This window comes from Epinephelus moara, chromosome 10, assembly GCF_006386435.1.
Source record: "Epinephelus moara isolate mb chromosome 10, YSFRI_EMoa_1.0, whole genome shotgun sequence".
Taxonomy (NCBI): Eukaryota; Metazoa; Chordata; class Actinopteri; order Perciformes; family Serranidae; genus Epinephelus; species Epinephelus moara.
This window is the reverse complement of record NC_065515.1, coordinates 14,730,567-14,744,937: the sequence shown is the minus strand read 5'-3', so window position 1 is coordinate 14,744,937 and position 14,371 is coordinate 14,730,567. Positions and strand designations below refer to the sequence as shown.

The 14,371-nt window shown below is 40.8% G+C and overlaps 1 protein-coding gene across 2 annotated transcripts in view; it reads left to right on the top strand.

The window, feature by feature from the left end:
• Window positions 1–1,262: 1,262 nt before the first annotated feature.
• LOC126396457 (zinc finger protein GLIS1) overlaps window positions 1,263–14,371 on the top strand; it is a 92,882-nt gene continuing 79,773 nt past the window's right edge. Inside the window, exons 1-2 of one of the 2 annotated variants that reach the window (XM_050054555.1) lie at window positions 1,263–1,482; window positions 1,602–1,931. In XM_050054555.1, coding sequence (XP_049910512.1) covers window positions 1,649–1,931 — 283 coding nt within the window. In that variant the 5' untranslated portion in view covers window positions 1,263–1,482; window positions 1,602–1,648. Of the gene's footprint in view, window positions 1,932–14,371 lie in introns of both variants that reach the window. The other variant, XM_050054556.1, reaches the window with a different exon arrangement.

The following is a 14,371-nucleotide window of genomic DNA, read 5'->3' as shown; positions in this document are numbered from 1 at the left end:
GCCAAAACTAACACATAATATCCACTGCCTAAACCATTAACAGACATAACTGTCCACGCTCATCCACAGGTATTCATATTTCCAACAGCACTTAAAGGCAGCATCAGATCTTTTATTCCCCACCATGGATGTATTCATGTTCCCGTCCTGCATTTCCGCGTTTTTACAGCCCATACCTCCCATTTTACTGGCAGAACACACCCCGCCACATCTGTTACACAACTTTAATAATCTTCCACTCGCCAGTTTGTCCTGTCCGCCTTGTTTGTGCATAATAACAACAATGTATGTTGTTAGTGACTGTGTCAACTCTGACAGGATTTTACCTTCCATGTAAAGACCACTCGGTGGCGCTGCTGATTAGCAGTTACCACAGAAATCCTGTTGGAGATGAACACCAGCTCTCTCAACCCTGGGTTTATCATAGGATATAACAATTTAACGCGTGATTATGAAGGTTGGTAAGACTTGGAAGATAATATGTTTTGCAAGTCTAATTTAAAATAAAATAATCCATAGATATCCGTCATTTTTAATCAGTGCATTTAGTCAGATAGTGTAGCATGATCCAGACAGAATAACTGAAAAATACCTCAAGTTATCGTGCATGTTGAAATAATATGGGCAGCTCAGACATACACTGAATGCTGGACACTTCATCGTAAGACTTCTAAACTTGATTCCTTTCACACTTTAATTCACATTTTTGAGGAGCAATTTTTGGAAACACCTCAAATCATTAACCTAAATTATCTCAGGATTTTCTGCTGTGTCAGAACTCACATCTGGAAACTAAATAAAATAGACATAATAATAGAATAATGCAGTTTAAATGTGTCCTGAGTGTACAGGCTACATTGTCTATAAAAATCGCTATAGCCTGTATTTTATAGAAAGTCTAAAAAGCATTGTGGTGTGCTTTATATTGGCATACCGCTAAGAATTTTAGCGATATATCACTTAATGTCACTGTGGTTTTATTCAGTATTTCGATCATACATGTGTCGAAACAAAGCAGAGCAATGGCTGATCTGATCTGATCAGTGTGATAACGCACATAGTGCACCAAAGCTTGGAGAACACCGTTGCCGAATGACGTCTTTTGTATTTCTTGCGTCCACTTCTGAAGGTTGGGTATAGGGTATATGCCAAGTAGCCTATTATCATAGCAAATGCGCATGCAGTAGCCTACGTTGCAAACTTCACATCCAAGTGCAGAACTACAAACAGATCCAAATCTTATCCTCCCACAGAAACACGGACGCAGTCTTCATTGGTGCTCCCCAGTCTTGCAGAGCAGTGGAGCTATCGGGTGCCAATCAGAGACAGAGAGGGAGAGAGAGACGCAGCGGATGCTGATGACGGATCCTCACTGAGAGGATGCTATCGATCGGGCTCGCTGATGCTCTCCCCTCCAGTTTGATAAACATGCTGATGTGCGCAATTTCACCTTTCCTGTTCCTCACTGGTTTATTGACGAAGGTAGGTGTTACCAGACTTGTGTTGATTGCTCTTGGTCAGATGAATGTTTGCACGGGGAAAACAGCCCATCTTCGCGCTGATGCCGTTTGCAGTGATTTAGTTACTTTCCCTTTGCGCAGGTAATGTGAGCAGCGGCCGCACAACGCATGGGAAAGCCGAGTCATCAATGCAGAACCCCTCAGCGCTATTCGGGATGGTCAGCCACTGTCAGACCCCAACTTTCACAGACTTCACCGGCTTGTCGCTGTCCGTGTACGGAGCCAAGACAGCGGACATCTGTGCGCGCAGAGCCGGGAGCGGTGGTTTCGGATCGCAGATTTGCCGGAGCTCCCATGACACCCCGACTCACATGAGCTGCGCCAGCCCAAAGAGACTCAGCGTGTCCGAAGAAAAAGCGCATCTGTCAGCCAAAGCTCCGCGCTCGTGCCTCTCGCTCCCACCAGCGCAAGGTAAGCCCCCCTAGGTCCAAATCAGAGCAGCACCCACAACTCTTTAATTGATGCGTTTGGAGGTTATAAACGTGATTTCTGAACGAGGTGGATAAATTTGAGTGGCATTTAATGTGATAATGATCATTGCTCTCTTTAAAACAAACAATGAGGTTAAAAATAACAAACTCAGTCAAACAGCAGCCCTGTCAGTCTTGCCATTTTCACCAATTAGCAGTTTCGAGGTTATTTGAGATAAAGGTCTTCCAAAATAATGTTGCTTCCATATGTCTCCTCCGGAGCATCCTTTGAAGCAGCTGTACTGTGTATTTGTGTTGAGAGCCCTGTTTGCAGTTGTGGATTAGGCTTGTTAATTAAACCCAGAGCTCACTTGGATCCTCAGCCAATTCATAAATAACACCAGAATCAAAGTCTGTGTTGCACACGAAGGCCATGTGAAGTGATGTACAGTATGTGGAGCAACTGCCAAGCAAGTGCGCATTTCCTGTGGATGTTAACAAGGCATGGCAGCGTTTAATTCATGAGAGGATTAGTGTGATGTTGGCTCATTTAGTTAAATATGGCAAACATGGCAGCTCGAAATTTTGACAGTTTAAAACAATATTTTTTAGGAATAATGAACACAGATATTTTCCCCTCACATTTGTAACAGTATTAATTTTAAATATAATTAACTCTACATGCTCAAATTACGCCTCCTAAAAAAAAAAAAAAAAAAAAGGAAGGTAGATTAAACTTTGACATGGGCTCATCAGTGAAAGCGAAAACTTTTAAAACAATTACATAGATGAAATGAGCACTGTCATACAGATAGCATCCAGAGTGGAAACTGGGCTTGGAGTCTCCGTGGAAGCCTGCTCCATCCTGTTTAGACAGAGTGTTGTTGTGAGAGGGCGGAGGTAATTACAGCCCCATCCTAAATTATGATTAGACGGAACAGACTTTTATATTAGCAATCATCCTTGCAGCAAGAAGAGGATCAACGGATTTGATTATTGTTTCTTCTTGCTAAACACAAACCATATGTCTGCCGAATGTGTCTCAGCATTTATGAGTTCTCTTGGAGCACAGTTGTGCCCTCAGCCCTCCATCCCCAGCATCCCGAAACAGAATGAATCGTCTCATTGTCTTTGCGACGCTTTTGAACTCGCTTCCCGTAAATTGTGGGAATGCAAGATGTGTTATGCGTTTGTGGATTATGTTGAGCAGATTAACATTGAGGCAGACACATAGTATCTGTTTGTTTGGTTCTGACTCTGCGAGGCAGTTGAGTGATATTTTAATAGCTTCAGTATCTTGCGGGCTTATGAATTAAAATAGTTTTCAGCCTCATTTTGGAGTGCAAAACAAATAACCCAACATCATCTTCTTTATGCACATACTGATTCAACTACAAAGCAAAACATATAACAGCAGTAATACATTTTCACATTATATTTTACGTTTAAAATTTCAGATATAAAAAGTTTATTCAGTTCATCTTGTACTTCTAGTGTTGCTCTCTCTCCCCTATATGATCATGCACTGTATTCCAGACATTTTGTGTTGTTTTATAGTCTCTTATGGTGAGCATGGAGTATGAAAGTGATCTCAGTACTCATCAGTCTTTTGTATCATGCCTCATTTGAGGCTGATCGTATTACATACTCCCATTTGGGGACAGAGCTGGAGTTTAAACTGCATTCTCAACCATTGCTTTAGATTTATACTGAAAGGAATCTTTGAACAAACACAGACTGTAATATTTATCCTGATGGAAGTGAGACACTGGAGGACGAACTTACCTCAGACTGGAGATTTCTGACCTCTAACTGTGCGTGCGGTGATTGCAAAATGTGAACGATTACTCAGTGATAAAATGATGATAAAATATTATGCACTGCTGATGTTTCATCAAATCCTAATTGTGGGATTTTTTGGGGAGGGAAGCTGTACCACGATGTACTCTGAGGCATTCAGTGCTGCGCTGTTGATTTCCTAATTACTCCCAAAAAATGCAAGTCTTTGTTGTATGTAAATTTTTTATTATGTCAATTTGTGTGCATCCATGTGTGTTTACAAGTGTATAATCAAGTGAGAGTGAGAAAGCTTGCGTGCTAATGAAAGAGTTATAAAACTGAAGTGCAGTCGTGTCGGTAGATTCTCAATACAGGCATTGGTTTTGATTTTTACGGACCAGGTATCCTGAATGAAAAAATAACTCAACATTTAGTCACCCTCATTGTTTATATGCCGTTGCATTTTAAGAAATGTTCCCAGCATAAATCCAAGGACAATAATTCTATATTTTTCTTTAAGTTAAGTCAAGTGACCTATGTCACACCTGGTCCGAAGGTTTGGAAACCATGTGTATTGCTTTTTGTGAGTGGAACAGCGGCTGATCATCCTTACACTGCGAGTCCACTGTGCTATAAATATTAGTGCCCACCAGCAAAGAAAATATTTAGCTTGCAAAGAAAAACACTTGACCCCTCTTGAAAAAGAATATCAGGTTTGAATGGAGTGTGTACTCTAGCATCATTTGATACCTTACTAAAGTTTCTTCTGGCCGGGACGAAGCTGCCTCGGCTGTGAGCTTATTTGAGGAAAATGTTTGAGTTAGAGGAGTGTGCCGGAGTCCCAAACTCCCTCTCTCAGATAAATGCAGAGGTCTGTCTGTTGATTCAGCCTGTAAAGAGATGAGTAATGGGATTTTGGATTTAATCATTGTCGGGACTTTTTTACATTGCTATGGCTGTTTCTTGCTGTCTTTTGCCAACACACATCATCCTGACATGTTTTCTATAAAACCGTACATAGAATATTTATACATGCACACCTGTATGCAGGCACGCAACCCCACTAGCATCCTTTGCTAATACATACAGACACTGTGCCAGCATGTGCTGAACACACACACTAAGCACACATGCCACACATTGACATACTTGCACACATGTGTATACACACACACTTTTTTTGTGGTGAAATGGCATTGGCACCAATGTTGAATTTCCTTAAAATGACTTAGTTTCCTGTGTTTTCCCCAGCAGCATTTGTAGACGTCAGACTGCAGGGCGATAATCTGACTGTTATGAGAAACAACCGACCATTACAGCCCCGCTTTGAGCCTCTCCTGTGTCAAACGCTTAATGACAGCTTAGCAGTAGCTTGTGAATAGTTTTGGTTGTGTGTGCACAGAGCAACACATTAAGTGCTTTTGGTGAAGTCACGAATTCTAATTAAACTATGTGGTTTATTTATTATTATTATTCTTTGTGGAAAGAGGAGTGGAGGATTGACATAAATTTTCTCTTCAGTTTCTCTGCTAGACAGATTTCATCCTCACTTTAAAAGCAAAAATATCTCTACATAGAAATTCTGATATAGAAGAATAATTGATAATACAAATGTTCCCAAAAATATTCACATTATTCATCATCAAAGTACTCAAACATATGGCACTTAGCCTAACCCACAAGGAAACTGGTGTTCACATTTGAAATATCTGTGTGTTCCAGTGTCTTCTTTGGGTAGTTGTCTAGAGTTGTCTAAAATAAATCTTCAGATTTGTGTCACATAAAATGTTTATACAGCTATAATTCTGGGAAAATGTTTGCTTCAGCTGTTTCAAGGGGTTTCGAATTTCCTAAATTACGGCGGACGTCAGGCTTGTAATTGCTTTGAGTTTGGCTTTGATGTGTGCACAGATCATATTATTTATTCCTATTGCTTCTCAGTATTTTCTTTTGGTTTTGATTTGTGAGCCAGTTGTCATTTGTTGTTGTTATACCCATTTTGCTGACTCAGGGGTATGACAGTAGTCTTTGTCAATGCTTCAAGAGTGTAAATGATGGTTTAATAGAAATAGTTCTTTGTTAACTTGTTCCTTAATGCTGAAAAGACCAAAGAGAATGAATGGATGGATCACAGGGGGGAAATGATTCAGCAGGTGACACAGCGCAAATATTTAGGTGTGAGTTTAAATTAGTCACCCCATGTTAAAATTTTACGATCTTAAATCAATCCTTAATTGAGTTTTCTTTTGTAGATTAAAGCTCTGTGGAGAGATTAAGAGCATAATGACGTTCTCCCACAGTGAAACTATTGAGTCAGTAATTCACTATGGTGTCACAGTCTGGTTTGGCAATATAACTGTGAAATTAAAATTTCAAGTCCAGAATTTGATAAGACAACCAGGGAAAATCACGGGTCTTTTGACTCCAACATCTCTGCAGGAGATTTTTAAAGAAGAAACTGATGAGCAAACTCATTTGCCTGGTCCTAACAATGTCCTCCACAATGAATATGTGCTTCTGCCATTCAGTAGAAGGTATAGACGTTCTTTATGCATACATTGTCTTTAGTTCGGTTCCTCATGTGCCCTCCTTTTTTTTTGTTTTGCACTATGCTTTTGCACCTTGTTGTTTTATATTGTCCTTGTCCTCTGTTTATGTCTTTGCACTTACATGTATGTACTTCTTTTCTTTGGTTTTAAATGTAAAGCGTCTTTGAGAGCTGTAAAAGCGCTGTATAAATAAAATGTATTATTATTATATTATTAGTGCAGCAGTGAAATGGGGGGTTAATATTAGGGCTGCATAATATTGGAAAAAACTGACATCGGGATTTTTTAATTTCTTTTTTTGCAATATATATTGCGATATTAAAAAATACAATAATTTTCACCAGATGACTTAAAGTAAGAAAATTAAAAAATAGTGGCCTTTACTCACCACAACTGCAGAGGCTACCAGCTTCATGTGAAACAGACTACATTATAAAAGTGCCGTTATTTATTAATCCCTCTGTATCTTTATATTTTTACTTTTTATCTGCTCCCGTTGTTTCATAAAGTTAATGCATTGTGTTGTCATTTCAAACTCAACACTTCCTGAATTTGTTTCAAATTAAAAGCCCCGTATAACCTCGGTTGAGAGAATCCATCCATTTACTAAATAGGCTTTTATTGTGAAACCTTTGTAGGAACTTGTTGTGGAGGATTCAGTAGCTTGTATGTTTGTGTACAGTACTTCAAATGTAGCTCCTGCCGTCTGGTGGCGCTTTTTAGGTGACTACAACAATATTTCGGCTGGCACATGAACAGACACAGTGACTGAAATAATAGTAGAAGTAATAAAAACAGGTCAAAACGACCGGGGATAATTGGTGTGGACCATCGTGTAGTGTGTCATGTCTGTTGGCCAAGTCAAAGCACGATTTTAGGACTCCACAATCGTGTAATGTGACATAGTGACTTTCAGAACATACCAGGCATAAATCCTCCTTTACCGTTTCTCTCTCTTGCATGTCGCTCATTTTCAGTGTGACTGCAGCGTGTGCACGAGAGGGGGAGGGGCTGCTGAGTGCTTGGAGAGGGAGCGACTGAAAGAGAGAGTGAGCTACAGAGGGAGGCGAGCGGAGCGGAGAAGGAGCTTTCTTCAGAGCTGCTTTTCTGAAGCAAAACAAAAGTTTACATGTTCTAAAAAAAGAGAAAACATTGCATGTCCTGTGATGTGACTATCGCACATGTGCACATCGCGATGGCGATGTTCAAATGATATATCGTGCAGCCCTAGTTAATATAATCTTTTTTTCTGAAATATTAATTTGGCTTCAGTTTGCACATTTTTTTAGTACTTGTTTAGAGTGCTTTTTTATGATATATTTCTATGTCTAGGTGTTGTTTCGGTTTATGAATTGTGGAAACTTAAATGTAATGCACTAGGCTGTGTGTGTGCGTATGTGAATGGTTCAGCAGCCTTTGTGCACAAACTTTTCTTTTTTTTTTGTCTTTTTTTCTCTCAAAAATTTGAATGATTGTATTTTTAACTATACTCTGGCAAAGCTGAAAACCAATTATGGCTGTAATCCAGATCCTCAGATACACACTTATCTAAAAATGTTGGTTTTATAAGCCACTTTCATGTTCACATTTGCCCCGAAAAATGTAGGTTATAACAATATACTCATTTCTGTCCTAAAGCAAACTATTTTTCCTAGCTGAATTGCAGTTGAGACACTGAATCGCTGCCACCTCTGCGGATCAACTGGAGCACCAAGATATCTTATTTATTACAGCTGAAGTCTGACAGAGCAGCTGAAGATGTCAGCGTCACTGTCGGTCAATATGCCAAAAGGTTGTAGCAGTGAGGGAAGGTTATAGCTGTTCCTCCCAGATGTTGTGAAAGACTGAACAACCCTCAGAGGAAACATTTCGCTGTCATTGCTGCTAAAAGAGATTTGACCTTTTATTGAACTTGTGGAACACTTGGTGTCACGGCCGAGGTTAACCGAGCAATTTTTTTTTTTGTACCAGATGGCGAAGAGGTTATAGAGTGCATTTTTTTGGTATTGCTTGTCAGTTTGATGATATTTTACATAGAATTTGTCAACAGGAAGTGACTGACAAACAACCTAACATCCTCTCCTTTCTGCATTTGTGCCTCTAAATCATGTGGAACGATACATACAGGCCTGTTTATGTGTATCCAAGTAGTACAATGATAGTAACATTCTTCTCACAAGTTTTCTCACCAGTCACTACATTCCCATGAGCTAAAGAGAGCGCCTCAGCCCACGTCTTTTGCGTCTTGCATGAGCTCAGCAGTGAGTTATGGGCAAATGTGAGGGTGCTGCCTGGGAAGGGTGTTGCAGGGTGTAATGTTTGCAGCATGTTCCATTGATTCATAAAGCGAAGGCCCGGTGATGATTCTGCAGCGGTATTCCCGTAAACCTCTGTCTGGCCGAGACGCTGAGGAGGGAATGCTGGGTAATGGAATGAGAGCGCTTCCTGAGTCACAGCCACTAGAGAGGGAGAGTGAGAGAACACCCCTGGTTTGGCATCTGCTTGGCTGAATCACCTCAATCAAACTTGGCCGGGAATATGCATGACGTGTGTGGAAACGGGAGATAAGTGGCAGCGGAAGAGACGAGTGTTGCATCAACTTGACTGAGGTTGGATTCAAAGAGAGGAGGAGGAGATTTATGAGAGGTTGAGACTGTTTCAGCTTGAGTATCTTCTGATTAGTCCTCTGAGGTTGCAGAATGAACATGTGCGTGTATGAAGCCACAAACAAACAGAAACAAAACTTGTAGCGCTGCCACCTCTCCGCTGTCCTTTTTCTTCACCGTAGTCGGTGTCGGTCAGGTCAGATGTTCTCATTCTTATGTGACCAGTGTGGTATGATTATTGCATCTCACTGTAACCAAAGGAATGCTGACTTTCATTCTGCCAACAAATTCAACCAGTCAGTCACAGAGCAAAAATATGATCTGGTTTGAGTAAGTGTCGAAATATCACTGGAATACCAGAAGAAATGTGCTCTGGGCCTCAGTATAATCAAGAAAAAGCTGCAGAGTTGGCTCAGATATGTCATCATAAAAATGTATTTTTAGTCTAAACCTTGCCTTGAGAAGTACTCACAAAGTTTCACACACTACACTTTTGCTGATGAGGGGAACAAGATGCCAGGTCTTTGTGAATTAGATTTGTTTTCCCTTTTTAACAATTTGCAAGCAAACATAAAGTGACTTCTTTCTGATTCTTTTCGCCTGGACAGACATGCCACAGCTGACCACATGTCTATAGAGTCTGTATTACTCATGCATTTTCAGACAGCAGCGACTCCTCTCGCAGACCTCTCTGTGTATGACTTAGCACACGGGTGGGTTTTTGATTTACATCTCGGCTGTGCCACTTGCTGTTCTTGGCTCGACGCTGCTGTGCTTCATCAAAGAAAAATCCGCTCCACTCTGACTGTGGCAGTTTAGACGGCCATCCGCCGCTGCGCTGCCTCTGCCAGAGCTGACTGGGCCCTCGCAGCTGTCAGCTGGAGAGGGAGACAGACAGAGAGAGAGAGGGAGATGGCAGGGGAGAGAAGTGGCCATTAGGATCAGGGCTTCACTGACGTCCCTAAACAAGCTGCAAGTACACAGATTGTTTGAGTGTGATGGGGCAGTTTTGGACATCTGAGTCAATCATGAGGAGGCTCCCTTTTAATCTTTTCCACCAGAGAGTGTCCTACTACCACTGTATCAGCAGTTTATCTCATTTTATCTGTGATCAAGATGTGAGTAACATTCACAACACGTAATAGTTGCTCAGTGTGCATCACAGCTTTGGAAACAGGTCACCATTTAAAAACTGCTACAGCAACAGTTTCAACTTGTTTAAATGGTGTCTGAAATGGCCCTTTTTTACTAGGCCGGTCATGTTGGAGATTAATCAGCCAGCCAATCAAACATTGGCTTCAACTGAGTGGTCAAAAACAAACGGGCAAACATGATGCGAGCGGAGGCTGTTTTAATGCCTTCATTAGAGCGGAGGAGAAAGCAGCCAAAAAGCTTGAGTTTTATCCTCCCTCTTGTTCTCTCTCCGTCTCTGCCAGGAAGCTGCCATGGGGCAGTGCCCAGTCAGCTCACTGCACCATTGGCTGGCGTTGCCCCAGAGGACTATGAAAGACATTATAAAGTCTAATAGTGCAGTTTATATACTTTATTAGTGCTTGTTAATAGAAGCCTAGCATTCTGGAAGAATTACTTATTCTCTAGTCATGTGCAATGTGATCCAGCCCCTGCACTGTATTAACTTGCTTACCAGGACTAATAAGTGCACAAAGGAACGACGGAATAAAGGTTGCTCAGAGAAAAAGTACTCTTGCTTGCTGGTGGATGATGTGGGTCGACATCAATCACAAACCCTGAGCGTGACAACTTGCGCTTGATGTGGACTCAGATATTCATATGTGCATTATGTCTTGGCAGATATAGATCTGTACGCATTATTGTCCCAGATAGAGAGCCAAGTTTCATCACACAGAGTCAATATCTATTGAATTATTCTTTCAATGATATATTTTAAAGCGCTGGCAAGCGAATCTTTGCGTCAAAATTTATTATAGCTTATGTATTGCTTGAAGTCAGGGCCTCTGAGGTTCCGTCAGTGCCGAGAGTGATATCATCCTGTTCATCCAATGTCAGCACACAGGCAGCAATGCTGCACAGGTGGACTGGTGATTTGTCAAAATGTTTCATTTTTAGTAGCAAATCTGGACAGCACGATTCTGCATGAGGAGAGGAAGCAGAAGATTTTGGGAAAGTGAGGCTGGTGCCCTGTTCAGGTTAACGCTTTGTAAGTCCAAGTTTCAGGGAGCTGGGAGCTTCGCCAGGCCGACTCTGGATGTTAATAAAGTTTAGAGGCTCTATGCCAGCGCTGTGATCTGTAACGCTTAGGGTTATTTTTACAGACTTTTTACAGACAATTATATTTGAAAGGGAAGGCTGTTTTTCAGTGGGCTAATATCAGAGCATGGAGATAAAGTATGTGATAAGAAGATGCAATTTCCCATGATGTGATGCAGTGGAGAGAGTTTTTTCATTGTGTGGGAATATGTTCTGCACGAGAACTCCCCATGTTGTACTGAAACGGCAAACATGACACTTGTATTATTTTACTAAAGGTTTGTTAAGAGTGAATGTCTTTTCCCAGGAATTCTCCGCTTCATCTCAGCCACACACCCTAACACCTGGTAGCTGTCCAATTACAACCACAGACAGATGGAGGGCATTTTGACAACATTTGTAACATTTGAGGAGAGTGAGCACTGTTGATTCTTATTCCCTCTTCATTTTCTCAGATAATCCAAGGATTGTCTATTTATTGTGTTTGTCACATGTCTTTGTTTCATCATTATTGCAACCAGATCACCACAATAAATGTTGGCAGCATACATTTCTGCAAACCACGGATACATTGCATTTGTACATTGATGTAGCAGATACATTGAGAGTTTGCATTTCCTTATGTTTCACCACGCTGTGCTTAACTTGTGGTTAGGTTTATGACAGTCAGCTCATATCCTACGTCCGTTAGAAATGTCTATATTAAAAACGTACAAATATAACGTAACCATTGTTTGCAGACATATACAATGCCAACATTTTCTTCTGGTGACTGGGATGATCTTTGTCAAACAGGACGTTGATTGAGTCTTATATGACATTGGCTTCTAGTTGCTGCACTGATGTTGCTGGCTACCAGAGACGTCTGCTTGATGTCACTCTCTGCAGCGAAGAACCACAGCTCACAGATGAGCTGGTTGCTCTGTCCAGACGCTTCCACTGGGAACAGTAGATGCATCTGTTATCTTCTGGCTCCTGTAGTATCTGTCTGCTTCACATTCCGTATGTCACTTTGCATTTGAGAGAAAGCTGTGCGGTTTTCATTCTGTTTACAGTTTTCTTGAAATCCTAAATGAGGAAATGATTTTGCTTTAAGGAGTTTTGTTGAAGACAATTAGTTCTGTTCTTCTTTGATTTACTGTTGCCAAGATTAAATGTAGGACCCCTTTACTTCATATGGGCTGTGCAATAAGTGTGTTAAATGGATCCATATTACACTGAGTAATAGCCTCAGTATGCACTCTTCATTAACATGCTTAACATTCCCCCCAAGACCCAGAAGTCGGCTTCTATAATACACTGCTTAACACAAACATTATGTTGGACACTTTGGATCTCTTATGGGGCTCGTTGTTGGCAGTTTTATTAGTGAGCAGATTTGGACAGTGTGTGTACTTGTACGTGTGCTTATGTTTGGGTCAAAGTGGAGGACAGAATGGACTCATGGTGGTTCACGAACTCTGAACATGAATACCTTGAAAAGTTAATAAAAATACACACGCTTTTTGCCAGCTAATTAGAGCAGAGATCCAACAGAGAAGTCCAGTGAAGAGGTTAATACGTTGCAGTGCAAAATAAGATTGTTTTTAGCTTTTCCTGGCTTGAAAATAAAATCTGTTGCAACACTGGTCAGCAGCTTGTTGCATGTTTTCAAAACGGGACACGCAACTTTGTTTATGAAAGTAAGAAATCTCAATACTTGGCAAAGTAAATGCTAACTCAGTGATATTTTTTTCTGACAGAATCAATTACCAATGACCTGGTTATTTAATGCTTTTGAACAGTTGAAGACATACTTAATGTCTGTGTGTTTGTGCACCAATGCCTTTGCACATACTGTATGTGATTAGCTACCCCTTATGTGCCTCTGTGGGTTTACAGGTGTAGATTAGGGATTGGAATTCAGAACCGGTTCCATATTGTGCGATCCACTGGAATCTTATGCCGCCGAGCTTATCAGTTCCTTTTTTCAATGCTGGCATCTGACAGTTGCACATTGCAAAACAATGACGTCAAACTCATTGTTGCTAGAGGAAAGAGTCATAGTGGAGAGGAAGAAGCGGTCCAAAGTTTGACTTCTAGTGATGTGCGGGTAAGAGTTTTTTGAAACTCTTCGCAATCCAACCTGTTATGAGAGCCACCTGACCCACAAACATATGCATTCATCAGTGTTGACCATTGCGAATAACAACCTACTTGCTGTTGGCTATATTGTGTGTAATTTCCAGTAAATATCACAATATAAAATGTATGTTTTCTATTTAAAAAAATGTCAATAGGCAGCAAGTACTCACCTGTCTTTTTAGTGGGTACGTTTTAAATATGATCTCTGGCACACAGCTGGTATGCTATGTGATTTGTTTACATGACGTAACAGAAGTACATATTGAACGGATTCAGAATGGACAGAGACACTTGTTTGCTTGCTGTTAGGACACAGTGCTAGGCCTACATATTCTCAGAGGGAAGTATTTTTACCGGACATTATGACCGGAGCAATTCAAATATGTTGGACTTCAAAAGATTCTCCTGATCTAAAACTGGGTAACGGAAATCTTGAGTGCAGCAACACTGATGTTGCTTGCTGTACGTGTTTGAAAGATGCCGTAAGAGAGACAGACAGAGAGAGAGGAAGAAAAGGAGGAAGGTGGACTATTGCACAGTGTTTCTGTAAGTTATTAAAAAGTCAGAACGCTGCTTTGTAACTTAATGACCCACCCATCTGAAACCCGCGATATTTTCTAACAAGCTTACCTGAACCATCCAACCTGCAGGACCAACAGGTTGTTAGTCAGCCCACGCATCACTAATGGTTTCATGACAACTTTGCTGCTTACAATGTCTGTCTGTAAGATGATAATTTCACGTAAGAGTGGAAACAAAAAAGAAGCAGCACATCCATACATGAGGGTAAATATCCTATGTTATAATAACATAATTGCCATGTAGGCAGGCTGAGCAGATTTTTTCGTTGACCAACAAAGTAAGACAACTTTTGCTACAGCTAGCCGGACTCGCCCAGCAGCTCCCCTTTTCATGCTTGCTGCACAGGGAGGAAAAATGAGCAAAGAAAGGGTGTACAGAAAATGTATCATGAATCATTAGGGAATCGATAAAAGAACTGGTATGGATAAAATCTTATCAATTCCCATCCATAGTGTAGTTGTCTATTTTTATCAATACATACAATGTTTGCTTTGGATCGCCACCTTTCGGACCTTCCAAACCTTGATTTCTGTCATATTTAATAAAGATGGTGGTGGTTGGCAGGTTATGTT